The 22090-nt window shown below is 39.1% G+C and overlaps 1 protein-coding gene and 1 long non-coding RNA gene across 2 annotated transcripts in view; one reads left to right on the top strand and one right to left on the bottom strand.

Moving 5' to 3' along the window:
* LOC129702222 (uncharacterized) overlaps nucleotides 1–15226 on the top strand; it is a 33086-nt gene extending 17860 nt beyond the window's left edge. Inside the window, exons 2-3 of the long non-coding RNA XR_008724344.1 lie at nucleotides 12617–12742; nucleotides 12867–15226. This is a non-coding gene — a long non-coding RNA (uncharacterized LOC129702222). The remainder of the gene's footprint in view (nucleotides 1–12616; nucleotides 12743–12866) is intronic.
* Nucleotides 1466–21073, bottom strand: zgc:158432 (uncharacterized protein LOC555281 homolog). The gene is made up of 7 exons (XM_055643875.1): nucleotides 20901–21073; nucleotides 15234–15330; nucleotides 11692–11883; nucleotides 10556–10670; nucleotides 7983–8074; nucleotides 6039–6210; nucleotides 1466–4080 (listed from the first exon to the last, which is right to left on the bottom strand). Exons 1-7 carry the CDS (start codon nucleotides 21016–21018, stop codon nucleotides 3934–3936), a joined length of 933 nt encoding a protein of 310 aa, XP_055499850.1. The 5' UTR covers nucleotides 21019–21073; the 3' UTR covers nucleotides 1466–3933.
* Between the last annotated feature and the right edge of the window lie 1017 nt (nucleotides 21074–22090).

The following is a 22090-nucleotide window of genomic DNA, read 5'->3' as shown; positions in this document are numbered from 1 at the left end:
AGGTACCTGAGGGCTGATGTCCATGTTTGGAGAGCTGTCCCACAAACTAAGCAAAACCTGCTATGGTGGTACACAGAAAATCACAGGTACCAATATGTTAGATGCCTCTAAAAAAATCTCTGGACATACCCTGTAACTGACCAGTCACCAAAGAAGATCTTGCAATGATGGCCAAGCAGCTTCTCAGAACAGGGAACTGGATCTATTGGAAAATAAGTCAAGCTGACCTGTGATTAGCATAAGATCCAAATGCACACAGCTAGCTGGGCTACACTCAGTCTAAACTCACAGATAATGATGCTGGGCTCCTGCATACCAATGCATCTACTTGCTCAGATGGCTCAGGAAATTTGGCATGTCTGCAATAGCCCTTACACAAATAACTCAAAAGTTTGAAAGCGTGTACTACCAGATTCAAGAACAACTTCTCCCTCACTGTTATCAGAGTTTCATATAGGGATTAATTTCTGATCTTGCGAACAGCCACATTGCGGCCCTTGCACATGACAATAATAAACCAATACCAAGACAGCACAGGCACCACCTGAGGCAGAATACAAACCTTCATAAAGAGCAGAGAACCAAGAGAATATAGTGATGGAAAAGTGAGTCCACAATAAATTCAAAAGTCTAATAGAGTCAAATTGAACACGACTAAGTACCTGTTTTCATTCAGCTGATGAATCACTGTCTTTCTATGACTTTTAAAGAGGTCCTTCTGCAGTTGTACAGGACCCTGGTGAGACCACGTCTAGATTATTGTGTGCAGTTTTAGTCTCCTAATTTGAGGAAGGACATCCTTGCTATTGAGGCAGTGCAGTGTAGATTCACGAGGTTAATCCCCGGGATGGCGGGACTGTTATATGAGGAAAGATTGAAAAGACTGGGCTTGTATTCACTGGAATTTATAAGGATGAGAGGATATTTATAGAAACTTATAAAATTATAAAAGAACTGGACAAGCTAGATGCAGGAAAAATGTTCCCAATGTTGGGGGAGTCCAGAACCAGGGGCCACAGTCTAAGCATAAAGGGGAGGCCGTTTAAAACTGAGATGAGAAAAAAAAATTCACCCCGAGAGTTGTGAATTTGTGGAATTCTCTGCCGCAGAGGGCAGTAGAGGCCAATTCACTGGATGATATTAGATAGAGCTCAAGGGGCTAGCGGAATCAAGGGATATGGAGAGAAGGCAGGCACAGGTTACTGATTGTGGATGGTCAGCCATGATCACAATGAATGGCAGTGCAGGCTTGAAGGGCCAAATGGCCTCCTCCTGCACCTATTTTCTATGTTTCTATGTTACATCTAAAAGAAGCAAAGACACATCATGTACACTGGATGAGGAACTATAGTCCTTCACCTGGATGGCTTATTGAAATTGCAACTAACCCAACCAGCTGAGTCTTGATAAACATAGCTCCACACAGAGTCGGTGGCTGCTAGTAAGCAAAGCAACATGAGGGATAAATCTACTTGACTACTTCTTTGCCAGTCTATCTGTTACTAATGTGCATGTCCAAAACAGTATTAGTAGGGGAGACGGCTGCGCATTCTTATGGAGACAAGTTACCATTTACACATCCAGGACAATCTCCATTGTGTAGTGTGGTACTGGTCTGGTAAAACTGAGAACAGATCTGACAAGTCAAATCTGGACATCCTTGAAATGCTGTGGATCACCAACATCATTAGAAGTTGTATAGCCAAAGTCGAACTTCATGCCTCGCATATCCCTCACTCTACCCTTACAATTAAACTTGTGGCTCATTCTTGAAGACTGCAGGAATACCAGGAATACCTCAAAATAAGGTAACAACCTGGTGAAAGTGCAATACATCGCGAAATGCATCCTAAACAGTCAAATCATCATGGAATAGATAGAACTGAGTGATCCAACAACCTACTGTCATATCAAAGCACTGTAGTCCTGCTACATATGGTGATTAAACAACATTGGCAGGAGCCAGTATGTGAGAACTAAAGAAAGCTAAGTTATTTGGAGCCATGTTCCACCAGAAGAGTCAAATGGTGCACCTCAGTTTCCTCCTTTGGTCTCCATCATCACAGGAGTTATTCTCCAACTATGGTATCAAGAAAAGGCCTGAGCACTGGATAAAACAAAAGCTATGGGACTGGATAACATTCTGGCTATAATATTGATGATTTGCATATCATAATTTGACATGCCCCTAGCTCGAATGTTCTGGCACTGACATTTACCCGACACGGAAAACTGCCAACTTAGTAATGCCCAGTTTGGATTTTGCTGGGACCACTCAGCATCAGACTCATCACAGCGTCAGTCCAAACAAGAGAGGAGAAGAGTGTTTATTGTCATATGCACCATATACGAACTGGAACAATGAAATTATTACATGTTGCAACTTTTCAGGTACATTAGATGCAACAACAACAATCATTAAACAATAAATGTGTAAGAATTAACTGCACATGCTGGTTTAAGCTGAAGATAGACACAAAATGCTGGAGTAACTCAGTGGGACAGGCAGCATCTCCGGAGAGAAGGAAATGGGTAACTAGAATATGATAGTGTAAAAGACAATGTAAGTAATCATATTACAGACAACGTAAAGGCAATCATATTAGAGCAAAATCTATAGTGGTTAGGTAGGGTTGAGATGATGGAGGCAGGATTATGGTTTATTATGAACAGCATTTAAACTTTAATAAATTTGCATATGACATTAAATATAACGATCTTTAGAATGTGATAGAAAATGGATGGATTATCTCATTTATACCAATTGAGATGGGTATCTTATAACGATTACTTTGACACTCAAGCAATAAATTAAACTGTTCACATTTACTAAAAAGAATGATTTATTTCTTGTAATTGTCCATTGTGACCCTGTTGTAATTAACAAGAAGATGCTCTGGCAGGCAACTAACAATTGAGTTTCTCATTGTATACCTCTTTTCTTGACTTCCACCGTTGCCCAATGGTATTTCTCCACATCCTGCTCTATTCCACTGTCTAAGTTGTACTGGTTCTAACATTAGGTGCATTCAACCCTAGCTAACTGTTGGTTTAAAATTACTTAGATGCGTTGCCCATTTCTGGCCATTTTGCGTCCCTCACTGATCTATCCTTAAATTTAACATGGTCTCTGGATATGCAGTCTAAACTACTGTGCTGAACAACACCTTTGCTCATTCTGTTGCTCATTTGCTTAATTTTTAAAATTACCTGGATCTGCTGGTGAATAGTTTCTCCTTAGACTATCATCCTTTTGGTCTGAGGTATTTTCCTGTACTCCTACAACTTCACCATATTGTTTTACTCCTGTATTGGAACTACTTCCTGATTCTTTCTGTTGTGTGAAGATACATGCACCGGTGTCCTTTCTGATGCCCTATCATTTAATTATCCTGGAGACTTTATTTTCACATCATATCACTGCACTTGATCAATAGTTCATGCATCCATAGACTCTCTGACCTTAGCTCTGCACTACCTCCAATACAAATAATTGCGAGGCAACTTGATGTTCAATGATTACATGTGCAGCTTTGGATGTAATGAACCTGATCAATATATTTATTTTTCTTTCCATTTTGTAAACATCTTTTCTTTAGCTTAGGTACTGCACAGAGGATGTGCAACCGTTAGACTTTCTTAAGTCTCATTTTGTGGAGAAGTGGAAGGCATTTAATAGCTGCAAGAACAATTCTTGCTAGAATTTAGTATTGGGCCTCTTCACCGAAAAGAAGAAAGGGTTACATTCCTTATGCTAGGTTCTTTAAATACCTAGTATTTGAAATTATAATATGCAGAAAAAAATCATTATTATTATTTTCTTCAATAGAGTGCTGGTTGATTATTTCCACCAAGACACTTCATTAAATCATAGGAATATTTATAGAAGCTTCATTTATACATTTATTTTTTTTAAATATCAGAATCCCTTGTTTAAAGTATCTCTCTTCCTCCATATTGGGGCCGTGGAATAGCAAAGTGATTGCCGATATGCTGATTTCCTGGATGCTCAATTGGAGACTCTTTGTTGAATCTTGATCCAGTTGCATTTGAAGGTAAAACTTGAATCCCGTTTAATCCCTTTATATCAAAAGAAAAAAATAGTTGTTATCCAGGATGATAATATTTTTTGAATTAAGTTTATTATTTATTTAGCACAGGATGAAACATTAAAAAAAAATGAACAGTATCATTGAGTAAAACGATTGCAGGCATCTCAGAACTTGCAGTTTTCTGGCACACATAAAAATAAGGCATTATCCTGGTAAACCTACCATGACTTTTTAAAATAACTAAGGCTCAGATAGGAACACACTTGCATCCGAGTCTGAATATTTTAGGTTTAAGTATTTTTGTAGACTTGGGGACAATATTTCCATAATGTCATCTTCCAAATGTAATACTAAACCAAAGCCCTCTAGGGTTTTTTGGGTGAGGAGATGACGGGTTGGCGGAGAGATGTGATGAGAGTTTATCTCTAGTGCCTTGCAATTGTTTTAATCTTTGTCATTATATATTTAAAACTGATTATCCAGAGTTATCATCTTGCTGCTTGCTCAAATTGGCTACTGCATTTCCAGCATTAGACTAGTTTATTGTTATAATGTAGATAATAATAAAGATGACAAAGTTATATGAATACAATTCTATCACTTCCAGTTTTCCTCAGAAACATTTTGCTACTCATCAATGATCGTTTCAGAAGTTTGAATGTTTGTTGAAGAGAGCCAATGGCTTGATCCATTTAGAATCCCTGAGCTAATGAGCCAGTTCATGTCCACCAACTGCCAGATCCAGATAAGATTTAGATTTGGGGTGATAAGTGAAAGAATAGTCTACAAGGGACACATCAGAAGTGTGATGAAACACTTTCTATTTGCCTGGATGTGTGCAGTTTTAACACTCAAGAAGTTTGAAATAAAGCAAAAGCAAGTATTCGTCATTTTAAACATATATTCCCACCACTATGTCAAACATGTCAAGAACGTAAAAGCCAATCCACATTAATGTGGCAAAGCTTCTTCAAAAGTACTTTGTAAAGTCTTCTAGAACGAAGGAACTCTAACTCATTCAAGTTACTTTCCAAGTCACATCCATGGTTTCACATCATCGTGGAACTCCCTCTTTCCACAGTAGGAGTATCATTACAACAAAGAATGTTCAAGAGTTTATTTGTCTCTGCATTTTCAATTGCAGTCAGGGTTAGGCCAGCAATGCCTATATTTATTTTTCCATCCCTTCCACCTGCAGAATGCATGTTAGCTTCATGCACGATTGACTTTTCAGGGCAGTGCCACTGATGTCCATATTCTGATTCTTGCTGCATTGTTAACTAATATGTTTAATCAACTGAAAATCCTTAGTCATAGAGGCATAGTCATACAGAATGGGTAAAATGCTCTTTGGCCCAACTTTTGCATGCCGACCAAGACCATGCCAACAAAGACTGGATAGACTTGGCTTATACTCGCTAGAATTTAGGAGATTGAGGGGGGATCTTATAGAAACGTACAAAATTCTTAAGGGGTTGGACAGGCTAGATGCAGGAAGATTGTTCCCGATGTTGGGGAAGTCCAGGACAAGGGGTCACAGCTTAAGGATAAGGGGGAAATCCTTTAAAACCGAAATGAGAAGAACTTTTTTCACACAGAGAGTGGTGAATCTCTGGAACTCTCTGCCACAGAGGGTAGTTGAGGCCAGTTCATTGGCTATATTTAAGAGGGAGTTAGATGTGGCCCTTGTGGCTAAAGGGATCAGGGGTTATGGAGAGAAGGCAGGTACGGGATACTGAGTTGGATGATCATCCATGATCATATTGAATGGCGGTGCAGGCTCGAAGGGCCGAATGGCCTACTCCTGTACCTATTTTCTATGTATCTATGCATCTAGTATCTAGGAACAGCAATCTAAATAAAGTAAAACGGAATGCATACCAATCATGCCAATAATTGAAGTGATGATGTCAAAGATTCTAGGAACCTTGTTTATGGACAGCTTGGTTCATGATGCTATTGTGATGAATGATTTGTTCTGCTTACCTTCGGCTTTGCAGAGGATGTTGCAGGAGGCATCCCATTATCCTGCCAAATATCATCATTTCTTGGGGGATATGGTGGAATAAAATGTTCACTGGCTTCATATGAAGATTTTGCATGTTCCATCGGAAGTGGAATTTGTTCTCTGATTTTATTCAACTCGGGCTTAATGCTCCTAAAGAAGAGAACAATATTGATTATTCTGAAAATATCATTTCTTGCCCTATACATTATCGATCTGTGTTTAAAAACTATGCAATATTGTATATGAAAACTGAGGCTTACATGAGCATCTTCCCTTTAAAATACTTTCAATGCAAATGCATCTTGGCAATGATGCAGTATTCTGCAGTTTAAAACCTGTTCTGTTGCGCAGAGATGCACCACCAGTGGGCAATTTCTCCACAGTGAGAGAGATTACATTAAATCCTTGGTGTAACAGATTTGCAGACACCAGATGCTAAATACCATAGCTACAATTTAAATTTGAATTAATACATCCTGCACTGCACAATTGACCTGCATTTATTCAAATGAAATAATTCCTCCACTGTTCAGCCTCTAAAATGAAAACAGCATTATCCTCCATTTTAATTGAATTTAAAACACTTGAAGTCAGGGTTAAAATGTTCTCTAACACACAGGACATACATGAAAATTGTATTGGAATTAAGTGGTAATCAAAATAAAAGCCCTTTTGTCACTTTTACCGTGGTGAGGTTTTTAATTCCTGGCAACTGCAACAACACAATGAAGCCATGATCTATCTCTTTCCAAGATATATTTTGAGAGACTAGTGGGGAAGAGGGTATGGTCTTTTATTCAAAGTTAATTACTTCAATCATTGTGTCAATAAGACTTTATGCTATATGCGATGTACCCAGCGGTGCACTGAGATATTAACAACTGTTGCAATACTATCAGATTACTGAATTAGATAGACACAAAAAGGTGGAGTAACTCAGCGAGTCAGATAGCATCTCTGGAGAAAAGGAATAGGTGACGGGTCTAAAGAAGGGTCTCTACCCAAAACAGCATCTATTCCTTTTCTCCAGAGATGCTGCCTGCCCCGCTGAGTCACTCCAGATTTTTGTGTCTCTCTTCGGTTTTAACCAGCATCTGCAATTAATTCCTACAGATTAGTGAATTACTTTAGTATGCTAAAAAAAAAATCCTGATCTTCCACTGCAAAAAGCTGTCCATGAATGAGTGCTGTAGGTTGGCATACTCCAATGCCCAGCTATGATCTGAGGGAGTTACTGAAGCTTGGCACAGACATCACAAATGTCCTGTGGAGAAAGCCGCAGGTCTCTTGCCACTGTACACTAAGGGGATGAACGCTATGAATAACAGCTTCCACATTATCATTGTTTAGGAAAGGTATGTTTAGGAAATAACATGTCATGCTGATGTAAAACAGATCTTGCACATGTGGAGACACCCTAATGTATCAAAATGTGTATGAAAAAAACTGCAGATGCTGGTAAAATCGAAACGTCGTCCATTCCTTCTCTCCATAGATGCTGCCTCACCTGCTGAGTTACTCCAGCATTTTGTGTCTACCCTAATGTATCAATATCTATATTTTTGAAAATAATTTATATAAAACATAAAATATTGTTGTATAAAATAGTAATTGTTTTGATGTACTGTTTACAAATGTTATAAACAAGTTTTTTTAATATGCATACAAAACACTAAATTGCTCTAACACTAACTCTATTTGTTAATTAACTTTCCAATTCTATGATGGTATAAATAAAGTAGTTTGCTGATTACATTTTTGAAACAATCTAGGTGATAAGACAAATATATATTTACAATATTCTTGGTTTCTAAATTCATTGCGCTTATACCATTTAACATCTGTACCCTTTGTCAAGTAAAGTCACATAGGTATATGTTTTACCTAAATTTACAATAAAATAGATGCAAAATGTTCCAAACCTGATGTTGACTTTGGGAATGTAGTTCGCTTCTGGATTATAAAGATATTCCATACTAGGCACATTAACTTTTGGGATTTTCCAAGGATAATCCTTGTGACATGAAGAAGTAACAGACAATTTAAATTTTCAGAAATACATCTTAATATAGTAATTATTGAACCAAAGAAATAGAACAGGGTACAATGGCTTTTTGATAGCACTATGTAGAAAAATACCCTACAATGACCATGATGTAACAGCTACTTCATTCGTTAGCTAGTTTAGAGATTTTGTATCTGCTGTGTCAGTCATCTTTAAAGTACAGTCATCTTAAATAACTCTAGCATCAACTGTATTCCCAGGGCCACAGGTACAATGTCCATATTGGGGCACGAGGAGGTTTGCTGACTACTGATCCTGCTTAAGTCGTTTGCTGAATACATTGTGCCTGGATGGATTTGGGAAGAAGTAAAATAATTACATTATTGTAACTTTTCTCAGATAAAGCGTACTCAAGAAGCTGCATAGTCTACTTGTGTTCCTATTTGTAATCAAGTGGGATGAAACATACAAGCTGAATCTTGCTTAGATTGCCTGTTACATCTCCAATGTCAATTTTAAGGTGGTGGTGGAGAGTGAATGTTGTTCAGTAACCTGCTAATTTTAGTATTGTATGTGGGGCACCAATATCATTCTTTAATAGAACATTAGAGCACTGATTGGTAATAGAGGGTTTCTGAATAGCAGTGTATGTGTGGCTGTATGATACCCATTGTCAGGAGTGCCACTTCATTTCACTGCACATCTCGTATGTGTATGTGACAAATAAACTTGACTTGACTTGAGTGCAAGTTTTACAAACCAACATGCACCTTCCAGCATTAAAATCTATAAGACAGGGTGGTGTAAATATGCAATAAAAAGGAATTTATGCAACCTAAACCCACAAATAAAGTTCACTTCATGCCTCTTTTTGCTGATATCATCCAGAAAAATGAACTTTAACAGTTAATGACTTTGACACTGATTTTACTTTTATTTATGGAATCAATTGGATTAGTGAAAGGAAATAATTGATTAATTAAGTTAAGCACTACTAATCTGAGAATGTAATGCATATCCATTAGGTTTTTGAATGGAAATTCCACACTAGAAATTGAAAGAATTTTAGGATTTGTAAATAGTTTTACATTATAAGGAGAACCATTCAATTAACCCGCTGAAGTTCTTTGAGAAGATTAACTATCAAAATCACGAGGGAGAAAACAGTGGATGTGGTATATAGATTTTGGGATGGTTTTCAATAATTTTCCACATAGGTAGTTGGTTAACAACGTTAAAACAGATTGAATTGGGGGTAAGATACTGATATGAATGTCGTCAAATTATCATACACTGATTAGTGAACAAATTGTTAAACTAGGAGGGCTTGCGAGAACAGAAGTGGATGTAAAGAGGTTGCAAGAGGATATGGACAAGCTGAGTGAGTGGGCAGAAAATGGCCTATGGAATTAAATATGGAAAAATATAAAGTTATACACCTTTGTGCATACAACAAAAAAACAAACTATTTGTTAAATGAAGAGAAATTGTATAGCGATTGTAAACAACTGTACAGACAGTCTGGTGTTCGTCAGCTTTAATCATCAGTCATGGTGGTACTATACAATACGTTGTTAGTTCATCTCTACCACCGGTGTAACTACGTAATATGGGAAGTGTGTGTTAATATAAAGTGTACAGTAAGGTGGAGCTAGTGTTAGTACATTACTCTGATTGGTGCCCATGCACTAACCAATCTACAGCGATAATGTTCAAAGGGCCTATTCACAACTCGTACAACATGTAGATGCAGCAAGTGATTAGGATGGCAAATAATTATAGTCTTTTTTACAAGGGTATTTAAGTTCAAGAATAAGGAAGTCTTATTGCAATATTTTCAGATCTTTGTGAGACCACATCATGAGTATTATGTATAGGTTTTTTTCTTCTTACCTAAGAAAGGATACACTTATCTTTAAGGGAAGCAACAAAGATTCACTAGATGGGTTCCAGGAAAGGTGACTGCCATATGTGGAGAGATTTCTCCCAATTTTAGAAATATAAGAGGTTTTATTGAAACTTACAAAACTCACAGCTCCTGCTTTCCCATTATTTCCTCAGTAGCCTAGGTTTCTTCCACCACTAGGTCCTTCCCCTGCTTTTCAGCTGGCAGCTAGCTGTTCAGCCTGAAATGTAGCCCAAACTCCCAACCTTGCACAGAAAATCATCAGCAGAACACCACCCACCTGGTGTGGCCTGGCAATGGCAAAGAGCGTTCTCAAAGTGCTCAGAATAATCAACATGATGGTTGTAAGCTTAGTGACTATTCTTTAAACCGATAGACTTTGATTCATGTCACAAATAGAGACAGTATCAGAGCTGATCATACACTGAAAGATTTCCAGAAAAAACACATGTGTTTTCCAGTACACTTTTGACTTGATTACGATAGCAGTGTATTCCAGTGTATTGAAATAATAGAATTGTAATTGGCGACCAGTACATTTTGTGTACATCTTTCTCAATTGATCAAATTCATTGCTGCCTTACCGTACTTTTCTGTTGAGTTTCGGTATCTTCAACAAATGCGTCATTCTGATGATAAATGTTCATAACAGAGTGTTTTGATTTGGCTTCACTTCGAGTTACTTTTTTGTTGGTCACTCTTCATTTTGTGTTAAAATACAAATAACAATATTATAGAAAAATTAAATATTGAAATGAAATATCTCAGCTGTGCCAATTTTATTTAGTTTCCAGTTTTATAGCTTAATAACGGACACCATTCCCCATCCCCCCCATCAATTTAATAAACTCCAGAATTTACGAGCCCATCCTTCTGAATACTTCCTCAAAGAACCCCCCTCTCACTCCAGAAGTCAGTCTAATGCACCTATTTTGAAGTTTGCTCCAAGGCATTGAAAGCCTTCAAATTTAAGAAACCAGAATTCTGCATAATGTTCCGGATGTGCTCACCAATGTCTGTACAGTTGTACTTTTATACTCAACCCCTTTGCAATAAAGGACATCTCACATGTCTTTCTAATTACGTGCTGTATCATCATATAAACTTTCTGTGATTCATTTATGAGGAACATCACATTTTCTAAATTCCACTTTTTTAATAGTTTCTTTCCTTTTAAGAAAATATTTTTTCTATTCTTTTCACCAAAATGAATAAACTCAGATTTATCCATGTTATTTACTATCTTTCTCCTTTTTACTTACTCTCTTATTAAACTGTCTGTATCCCTTTGTGTCCTTCTTACAGACTCCTTTCCCATTCAGCTTAGTATCATTAGCGAACCTGGATTTGTTGCAATCAATTCCTTCAGCATTTCTAGTTTGTAAATTTCTGAGACCAGAGCACTGATCTTGAGGCACCCCACACTACTATCCCAGACTAATTGTCAATCAAGAAATCACAAATGTATTCCTACTTTCTGTTTGTTATTAACCAAATTACTTTCCATCCTAATTTATGTGCCGTGCACTACCACATGACCTTATGTTCCAAACTTTTGTCTGGCATCTTGCTAATTGCCTTTGGAAAACCTAAATATGCAGCATCCACTGGATCCTTTTCTCCTACCCTGATGGTGAACATAGGATATCTGTCAAGTGCAGTTTAAGAAATGTGATTGTCCAAGCCTATTGTGCAATATAACTAATAACACATGACTCACCCTTTGCTTGCTTTTGCAATGTATTTTCGTTTATTGTAGCTGTACACACAGTGCATACAGACACCAACAACCATAGCAAGGGAAACTCCAGGAAGTATGGCCACCAGTATCAGGTCGCGGATATTCCACTGCTGTTCACAATTTGGACCCATATTCCAGTAATCCCCCAAGGGACCTTTAAAGTTTGGGCACCTAAGAGAAACGTGTTTCCATTATGTGGCATGTTTGTGGCAATTTAAATGGTTTAATATGCACAGACTAAACGTGTAATAAGATACATTTATAATGTGGCTTTCACAACATCATCCATTATAAACCACATAACACGCAGGGGTGCCATTTGTCTGTATGGCCACTGACGTCCCAATAGCAGCAAATGTAATAATGACAAGATGATCTATATTAGTAAAATTAAAAAAGAAACTGCAGCTGTTGGAAATCATCAGTCCTTTAGTTTATGAAAACAAAATAACAGTGCTCTTATGAAACACCTATGCACACTTTGACAACTAAAAACTGTTATTGAAGTGAAAGGTTGCAAATGTTGTGTTTATGACATACTACTTCTCATGATTTGCATCTTTCTCTTTGATTTTACACACCTATTCTTTGAATTTTATACATCCTGTACACTTACAGTAAGAAGTAGTTCCTCTTGCCATTGCAATCAGGTTCCCAAGACTCCTGTCTTGGGGGTCTGATTTTTTTATTTTAACTCGAGCATACAAGATGTCTCATTTAGGAAATACTTACTGAATTGCAGGCACCCCACACATGTTTCTCGCCGACATTCAGTCAGAGGAAATGTGTCGGTGTGACGAAGGATGAATATGGCCACCTGCTGAGAGACCTTTTACCTCTCACCTCATATGTTAGGTTATCTTTCTCTACCTGCCGTCTGCTTATTTTGCCTGTCTTGCTCAAGGAATTTGCATGCACCATGGAGTCAGAACATATTCCATTCGCTCAAGGCATGATATTTACGACAAAATTTAAGAAAAATCTGGAAGCACCAAATCCTGGTAAAAATCTATCACTGCCTAATCTGCAAGTAAGTAATTATTGACATTTTAAATAGCACAGTTTTCAAGTGTTTTAATTTGCTTAATACTTGATCATATTTGTTAAACATTTGTTAAGTATTTGATGTTAACTGTATCATTTCATTCTGATAGGCGCCAAGGTCTGCCTTGTATTGCATATTTTCTTCAGATGATGAAGGCGCAAATGCTAATGACCTTCTCGTGACAATTGTCAAATGACTTGCTCAACAAATATAGGCACGTACAGCAGATTCCAAATCAGAAGCAAATTATGATCTACAGTGCACAGTAATTTGGAAAATATTGAAGAATTTTGTTGCTGAAATGTTCAACTTGGGTAGATATCCTAAATTATACATTTCAATTCATGGGAAGTGAAGACTTACAAGAAGAAGCTATTGAAACAAATTTGAAATGTAACAATTGACATTAATTTTACTGTACATTCAATCAAACATTTCCTCAAAGGATTTACTTTGTGCATTGACATGATTTCCTTATTTGTTGTAAATGAAAGTCATCATTCCCTCAATAAATGGTCCTTTTAGAACATTACAAGCCTCCCAATGTTTTGGGAGCAAACATTATTTGCTGATTCTGGCCATCAAGCTCTGGAATAGGATACTTGTAAGTCCTACACTTTGATCTGTAGGACTTGATACTGTCTTTGATCTGTAGGATATCCTCCCACCTGGCACCAACTCTGTACATACATACCCAATACAACCAAAGAGTTAGAGACTTTGCGTGAGCAGCTGGCAGAGCTGAAAGAGAAGTATATTACCCTCCGCCTTGCAAGTGATGAAATGGAAGCCAAGCACAAATGTGATAATGAGGCAAATAAACAGTATATTACCCAGCTTCAAACAGCTCATAAGAAAGTATACATACCTTCTGAGGATCAGCCACTGGCAACTTGACTTTGAACCTTTAAGGCCTTGATCACTGAAGTTCCCAAACCACTTCCCCTCCTCCACTGCCCAGCCTGACCATGCCTCTTCAACCGGCTCCTGTAATTACCCAACCTCCACCAATTATCTCAGGACCTGATCCACAGCCACTTGCCCTTTCTGCAAATCTCCACCCATTTTTTCCATCCAATCAATCAGGGAGATCACCAACTCCATCCCAGCTACTATCTGTACTTCTCCACACATAACAATCCTTAACCTATGGCTATCTCTTATCTAAGTCTCAGTCCTTGACTGCACGTTATCCCCGATAGACTATTGTAAACTACTCTTAACAAAGTGGTGTTTAGTACGCTGCTACAATTACGACAATTTAAACACAGTAGAATAAACTGACTTTAACTAAACCTAATATGAGAACTAACCAGAATACTAGGTTTGTTCTATGAATGATGAATATCATTCAGATGAAACAAGTACTGGCAAATAAATGTTGCTAATGACCACAACATACTTCATTCTGAGCAAAAAGATGGGCTTGGGTTTAACTGGATTTTGCTCAAAGTGTATTACCTCATTAAACACAACTTTACTCTCCCTCAATGCTGCTTGAGGTGGATTGATAAGTGTCGTGAGGGCAAAAGAGCTAGAAAAGGTTTTCTGGACAACGTGCCAAACATGTAACCCCTCAACTCATGAGATTTAAGGAATGGGAAATAGAGGAAGGACAAATATCAACTATAGAAAGAGAAATGAAAAGAGGAGAAAAAAGGCCAGATTAGGAAATTAAAATGTCAAAATGAAAAATATGAAATATACATTTAAATATTTTAAAATTCTATTAGAACAATTATCAATTTTGTAGGAATTAATTTGATTTACTATTCAGATGAGAGAAGATTTTTGTCATCAAGAATTTTCATGTTGTTAAAAGAATACTAACACTATTGATTATTAAACTGTGGCGAGTTGAAAGGGCAATTAATATTGAAATGCAGTAACTTCAAGAAATCATGAGGTAATTAGCTGCAAAATTTCATTTCTGCATGGCTAAAGTTACTGTGAGTTGAGATAACTTGGCAAATCATGGAATATCTCATTGCCATAAATGTGATTGATTATTTGAGAGAAACAACACGCAAACAGGCCTTTTGGCCCACCTAGTTCATGCTAGTTCTATGTTATCTTCATCCACACCCTACACACTAGGGTTGATTTAGAGAGTTTAAATTTACAGAAGCCAATTAACCGACAAACCAGTATGTCTGTGGGATGTAGGACGAAACTGGAGTTACTAGAGGAAGCCCATACAGTCTCAGGGAGAACTTGCAAACACCACACAGACAGGATCTCTGGCGCTGTGAAGCAGCTGCTATACCGGCTGCACTACTGTGCCACCTCTTAATCAATTCATGCATTAATTTATTGGTTGTTCAATTTATAGTTTAATCATGCCATTCATTTATTTACAAAATATTCTTACTCAAGTGTAATCCAAAAATATTGCAAAATTATTATCTGATCATTAACAGTGACACAGCATGTCTTTGTAAACTGAGGATTTGAAGTGTTAAAAATGAATAGTTACCGACAGTATTCTTTATTTTCCCTACAGTAGCAAGGCATATGATCCGGGCAGGTGTTCTTTAAACATGGTTCATAGTCATTAATTTTTTTGCAGATTTCTGAAAAATAATTTTGAAAGGTGGATGAGATATTAGCTGGGTGTAAAAAAAAAAAAAGAGCTTTCTAACAAGTTGCAAAGAATACCACAATTCATAGATTTGTCAACTTGAAATATTTAGGAACATAAACCATAGAATGACAATGTAAAAAAGGTTAAAGAAAAATGGCCTACTGTTTTTCATACAGCCATTTATTTCATTTTCATTGATATCAATGCTGTTTTAAGCCAAAAAAAAAGACAGAAAGTGTTTGTTTAACTCTTCTCAGGCAGCATCTCTGGGAAACATGGATGATTGTTGTTTTGGGAAGGGACCCTTCAGATTGATTGTTGTGGGGGTAGAGAAAGCTGGAAGACAGGAGGGGCAGGACAAAGCGTGGCGAGTGATAGATAGAGATGAGGGGCGTTTTTGATAGGCAGATGGTTGGACAAATTCCAGAGATGAAAAGACAAAAGGTATGAGATAAGGATAGACGAAATGCGATTTCTCCGTCACCCTCTCCCTCTTCCTCGCCCTCTCCCTCTCCATCCCTCTCTCTCTCCCTCTCCCTCCCTCTCCCTCCCTCTCCCTCTCCTTCCTTCTCTTCCCTTCCCTCTCCCTTCCACTCCCTCTCCCCTTCTCTCCCCCCCCCCCCACCCTCACCGCAATCAGTCTGAAGAACAGTCCCGACCCAAAATTTCAGCTATCCATATTATCCGAAAATGCTGCTTGACCCACTGAGTTACTCCAGGACTTTGTATCTTTATTTGAAAACCAGCATCTGCCTGTATTAGTACCATGTAATTACGTTTCAATCTGAAATCACATTGCTGGAGAGACTTAGTTCGTTTTCAAGATTAGAGTTAAAATTTTAACTCCCTCTGTCCAGTTGAAATTCGATCAGAGTTAAAAATCAAAGGGTTCAATTGCAACTCCAATATAATCCAAAATAGTTCAGCTCCATTGATTTTATCGCTTTCTTGTGTCGGTGTATGTAATGTAATTAACATATTTGATGTCTTGCGCAATGGGACGCATGCGCAGGAGGGACTCAAGGTGGTGTCCTGGAATAAAGAAGCTTGTTAGTTTTACTCCCGTGTCTGAGTGTTATTTAAAGTCAGTTCCAAGCACCAAATACACAACAATTGGCGACGAGGATAAAAGAACAGAAAAGAAAAGAAGGACTGTCAAGAAAAAAGAGAAAAGTTAAAGAAGAGGTTGTATTTGGAGACAAAGTGGAACGGTACCAAGCAAAAGAATTTGGTGCCAAATGGTTTTAAATTGGCGCCAAAGAAAAGAAAGCTCAGAACGGGAAGCAAGAGCGCAAGGAAAACAAGTGGGGCAGTAAGTGTCACTAAAGAGCGCAGCTGGAAGCTAGAAGCCGAACCAGTAGGACAGCGACGGTGTCAACTTATCTGGAACGCTTTCCAGGGCTGTGCAGCCGCCACCGACTTTGGGTGACTCCCAGGGCCATGTAGCTCATGGCCAGGCCCAGTAGCCGCCACCGACATCGGGTGAGGGCCTAGTACCGTGTAACCCACGGACAGGTATGACGACTGCCACAGATGACAACTGAGTTTCCAGCCGGCTATGAGCAGAAAAAGCCCAGCTGTGAGCAGAAAAAGCCCGGCTGCGCGAGAGAAGCGGACCGGCCGAGTGAAGAGAGGGTCCGACCAAGAGAGAAAGCCGACAACGCAAGAGAAGCGGGCACAGCACTTCGCCAGCCACCGACGAGCGGAGCAGCGGGGGCCAGCAGAGCTAGGCCAAGCAGTTGGGGCTAGAAGATTGAGGGGGGATCTTATAGAAACTTTCAAAATTCTTAAGGGGTTGGACAGGCTAGATGCAAGAAGATTGTTCCCAATGTTGGGGAAGTCCAGAACAAGGGGTCACAGTTTAAGGATAAGGGGGGAATCTTTTAGGACCGAGATGAGGAAAACATTTTTCACACAGAGAGTGGTGAATCTCTGGAATTCTCTGCCACAGAAGGTAGTTGAGGCCAGTTCATTGGCTATATTTAAGAGGGAGTTAGATGTGGCCCTTGTGGCTAAAGGGATCAGGGGATATGGAGAGAAGGCAGGTACAGGATAATGAGTTGGATGATAAGCCATGATCATATTGAATGGCGGTGCAGGCTCGAAGGGCTGAATGGCCTACTCCTGCATCTATTTTCTATGTTTCTAGCGACGGGCGGAGCAGTAGCCAGGCGGGCGGAGCAGCGGGAGTCAGCGACAGCCAGGACAACCGCGAGGCAGGCAAGTAAGCAGGCAAGCCAGCGAGGCAGGGAAGGCCAGCAACGGCTAGGCCAGCTGTGAAGCCAGCGGCGATCCGGTGAGGCCAGCAACGGCAGCAGCGGTGGCCCGGTGAGGCCAGCAACCGCAGTAGCAGCAGCAACGGCGAAGCCCGGTGGAGCCAGCGGCAGCAACGGCGAGATCCGGTGAGGCCAGCAGCAACAGCAACGGTAGGGACAGCCCGAGAGGTCGGTGATGCACCGGAGTCCAGTAAAAGCTGGCACAGTAAAAGCTGGACTGTTTGTATGTAATGTGTTGTTCAATGTCATTAATAATTTAAGTAAATTTGTGTGCGTTGCAGGAATATGGTTTAAAATTTTCTAGCTTGCTATTAACATGAAATGTTGGTTTATTGGTATAAATCTATTATTATAATAATGTGTAATAGTCAATGGGCTGGATAACTTTTTAGAGTGGAAAAGGATTAAGTCCAGGGCAGAAAACACAGTGAGAGAACAGAACATAGTGCACCTGAATAGCAACAGGGTAGCATGACTTTTCTAATTGTAGGAAAGGTGCCCCAGTTAGATTCTGGGTGTAATTTTGAGAAATGGACCGAAGTCTTGGAGGCTTGTTTCATTTCCAATGATATCGCTGCAGAGGAGAAGAAGAGAGCATGGCTTATATTAGGCTTAGGAAGAGAGGGTTATCACACCTTATGTATGGTGCTGCAGCCAGCAAAGCCCATGGATAAAACGTACGAGGTGTGTAATTAATGGCTCATTTCTTGCCAAAACCTCCAAGAATATTCAGATACAAGGAGCCTGAACTAAAGATGGAAAGGAGTTCCTCAAAGGACAAAAGTCAAGTGGAAGGACAAAAGTTAAGTGCAAAGGGACATTGCCATCCAAAGCGCAACTAACTATTCAAGCTGCATTCAGGGGTATGGAGGTACGGAGAGAGATCCGGGACAAACAGAAGGCAGCAACGGTAATACAAGCAGCATTTAGAATGCACAGAGTTTACCGTCCATACAGGGCAATGAGATTGGCAGCTATAATAGGTCAAACCCATTATAGGGCACACCTTCAAATGGAAAGTGATCGCAAAACTTACGTAAAGGTACGCAGCAGCTTTGTGCTGCTTCAGGCTGCCTACCGAGGAATGCTTGTTCGAAAGCAATTGCGGTGCATGCTTAAATCTGCCTAGGTCATACAGACTTATTATCAAATGCATAAACAGCGTCAGTATTTCAAGAAACTACGCTGGTCCGCCATTGCAGTACAGCAATTATACCAAGCTTGCCAGATAAGAGATGTCCACGTGAGACATTATAATAGTTTGAGTAAAGCAGTGGTTTGTATTCAGGCCTTCTACCGCGGGATTAAAGCCAGAAAATTGGTTGAGAAAATCAAGGCAGCACGCCATATTAAGTCAGGCTTAATGATGTGCATTACAAGAAAACATTTCTGATGTAAAAGGTGGCTGTAGCCACTCTGCAAGCTTCAGGGCACGCTATAGAGCTATGCGGTCATTTCGATCCAGAGATGGTACAAAGCATGCAAAATAGGGCATTCCAAGGTTGTGCAATATCAGTCAATGAGGTATGCAACCATTACCATGCAGGCTGCCTACAAGGGTATGGTGGTTAGGCAGTGGATTAAGCAAAAGAGGCCTACGGTAAAAATTCAGTCAGTATTCCGTATGAGTTGGTATAGGAAAGACTTGCTCAAACTGAATTATACAGCAGTTGTAGTGCAATCACACTACCTTGCTTATAAAGCAAGAAAACTATACAGAGCACAAATCGGAGACACAGGTATTGCAAAGACAATATAGATCCTACTTGAAGAACCAGAGATGTGACTTAAGAAGACAAATGGATGAACAACAGAAAAGGCTTAAACAATATAGGAAAGACTTCCTCTAACTGAAATATACAGCAATTATAATGCAGTCTCACTACCATGTTTATGAAGCGAGGAAACTACACAGCGCGCAAGTCAAAGCCACTGTTGTATTGAAAAAACAGTATAGATCCTACTTCTTGATGAAGAACCAGAAATGTGATTGAAGTGGGCACATGTGCGCATGTGCGGGGCTCTTGTAGAGTGTGCGCATGTGCTGGGCTTTTCCGGAGTGTGCGCATGTGCGGGAAGGGCCTGCGGAATCAGTCATGTTTGCCAGACATTTCTGAGATTATGTATTAAAGAAATAAGTTGCTTAAATTGTTGTGAGGCAAATGAAACATTACACTACTCGTCATTTACATAAACTCAGAAACGTCTGGCAAACATGGCTGATTCCGCAGGCCTTTCCCGCCCGAAATACCTTGCACACTCCGGAAAAGCCCTGCACAGTGATTTAAGAAGACAAATAGATCAGTGGGCAAATGGTTATGCATTGCAGAATCTCACTGAACAACAAGAGCAGATAAATACGCAGCGCCAGGAAATTGAGCGACAAAGGAAGCTCGTAGCAAAACAAAAAAACAATCTGCAGCCATGTGTCAGATGCCACCTACAAATAAGGAACAGAAACAGAGGAAAACTAAGCAAATGGAGCAGAGAAGGAAATGTTAACTTTAGCAGAATATCAGGAATAGGAAGAAATCTGCAAATTAGATCAGGACATTTAAAAATGGGAAGAGGCAGAGATACAGGCAGAGCTAGAGCGATTAGAAAGAGTTCGCAATTTTTACATAAGGGAACGGAAAATGATAACACATAAAGCAAGGGGTAATATATCTGGTTTAAGGAAGATGGGTGGTATGAAAAAAAATTATAAGGGCTAGGTTTGGAAATGATTATTACAGTTATGAGGATGTATTGTAAGATGACTGTAATAACACAATTTTGCAACAGTGTATTAATTATATTGTATGTAATAGAAATGGTGTTTACTGCCTCCAAGTTAAAAGGGAAGACGTGTGGTGTATGTAATGTAATTAACATATTTGATGTCTTGCGCAATGGGACGCATGCGCAGGAGAAACTCAAGGTGGCGTCCTGCAATAAAGAAGCTTGTTAGTTTTACTCCCGTGTCGTCTGAGTGTTATTTAAAGTCAGTTCCAAGCACCAAGTACACAACAGATGGAAACTCTGTAAATGTACGTAATATACGAAATCAAAATCGTATGATCCATATAGAACAGAGATAGGCCCTTAATCGTCCTGCTCATTAAAGCCAACAGTAGAGTAAGTGAAAAGGATGTTAGTTCTAGAGGATCGATGGAATATTTTTTATTTCTCACATTCTGAAACTTCTGCATATGACAAAGCTCCTCAGTTATTCTGAAAGGAAGACTTTCCACATTGACAGTATACATTCATCCTATAATATTGACATTAATAGAGTACTGACCTGATTCTACATTGCTTTCGATTGTGACAGATGCAAATGGAGACTTCAAGGATTGTTCAGTGGATGTACCAACCAATATCATCAATATGATTACAAAAGTAACCTGAGGAAGCATCATGATCAGCTTTTCAGCAGCAACTCGACATGAGGTAGCGTACGACAACAGGCTTAACTGAAATGAAATAAAAAATACTGACTACTTCCTTTTACGTCTGAAATACTTAGATTGCCACTCCCAATATGATCATAAATTTTTATGAAGTAGTTATAAATTAAGTCCTACAAGGTAATATAAAGTTATAGCCACTGTTCAATTCTCAAGAAATACGTTCCAAGGGTCAAAATGCAGTTGATTACTGTTTCTAAGCCATTATTTTAGAGGATAAAAAAGGAGGATGACAATTATACGCAACTGGTGGAAATTTCGACACCAGTTCTATTCAAGAAAATGCACCCTTTTGGCAGGCAATGATGCTGTTACCCCAGGCCCAGGGAATCCAAGCAGTCACGTGTTGCTGCAGCTGCATAATGGATTTGATTTGGATTTCCATCAGTATAGTTCATGGCCAAATGTAACTGGTTTATGTCTTTAAAATACATTGTCTATAAGATTTGTAGCCTATCCAGATACATGTTTGGTCTGGTTAGTGATGAAGACATTAGTTGTCAAATTGTTGTGCCATTGAAACTGCTTTTGATTTTTTATCATTTAGCACATGCTGGCTTCCTATATGTCGCATAGTTATGTAATGGCTTACATTATGTATTGGATGAGTTTGTACATATGTGCAGATTCTTCCCTTCTAATACCACAGGGATTATAATGTCTGCATGTCAGAACATAGACAACAGCGATTGACTTGTATGGTAATACTACTCTTAGTTAACAGCACATCTGTTCTCTTGGCTTAGGGACAATTTATACAGGAGCACAATACCTTACAATGGAGTACACCAGGGTTAAAGCGGCCATTTGGAAGGTCTTTGCTTCTGTTCACCATAAATTTCTGCAAAAAGTTTGTATGCATCTTTTACCTTTCTTTGGTCTTCTTAAATGTGTTTGAAGTTGAGGTAGCGATCAAGCCATATTGGTAAATCTCATATAGAGTAGTAAGTTCAGCAAGCTTGAAAACTTCGGTAGGCGGCGCAACTCTCGTCAGCAGCGGCCTCTGCAGCCCGTCTGCGTTTTT

This window comes from Leucoraja erinacea, chromosome 12, assembly GCF_028641065.1.
Source record: "Leucoraja erinacea ecotype New England chromosome 12, Leri_hhj_1, whole genome shotgun sequence".
In the NCBI taxonomy this organism is placed as follows: domain Eukaryota; kingdom Metazoa; phylum Chordata; class Chondrichthyes; order Rajiformes; family Rajidae; genus Leucoraja; species Leucoraja erinaceus.
This window is presented reverse-complemented; position numbering and strand designations above follow the sequence as displayed.

What these genes read in the sequence shown, in the direction of transcription:
- zgc:158432 (XM_055643875.1), bottom strand. Translation starts at nt 21,018, where the DNA reads ATGATGCTTCCTCAGGTTACTTTTGTAATCATATTGATGATATTGGTT. An exon ending in ATTGCAAAAGCAAGCAAAGG is followed by an intron (nt 10,671 to 11,691) that starts GTGAGTCATGTG and finishes CACAAAATGAAG; the next exon opens with AGTGACCAACAAAAAAGTAA. An exon ending in ATTCCCAAAGTCAACATCAG is followed by an intron (nt 6,211 to 7,982) that starts GTTTGGAACATT and finishes TCTCTTCTTTAG; the next exon opens with GAGCATTAAGCCCGAGTTGA.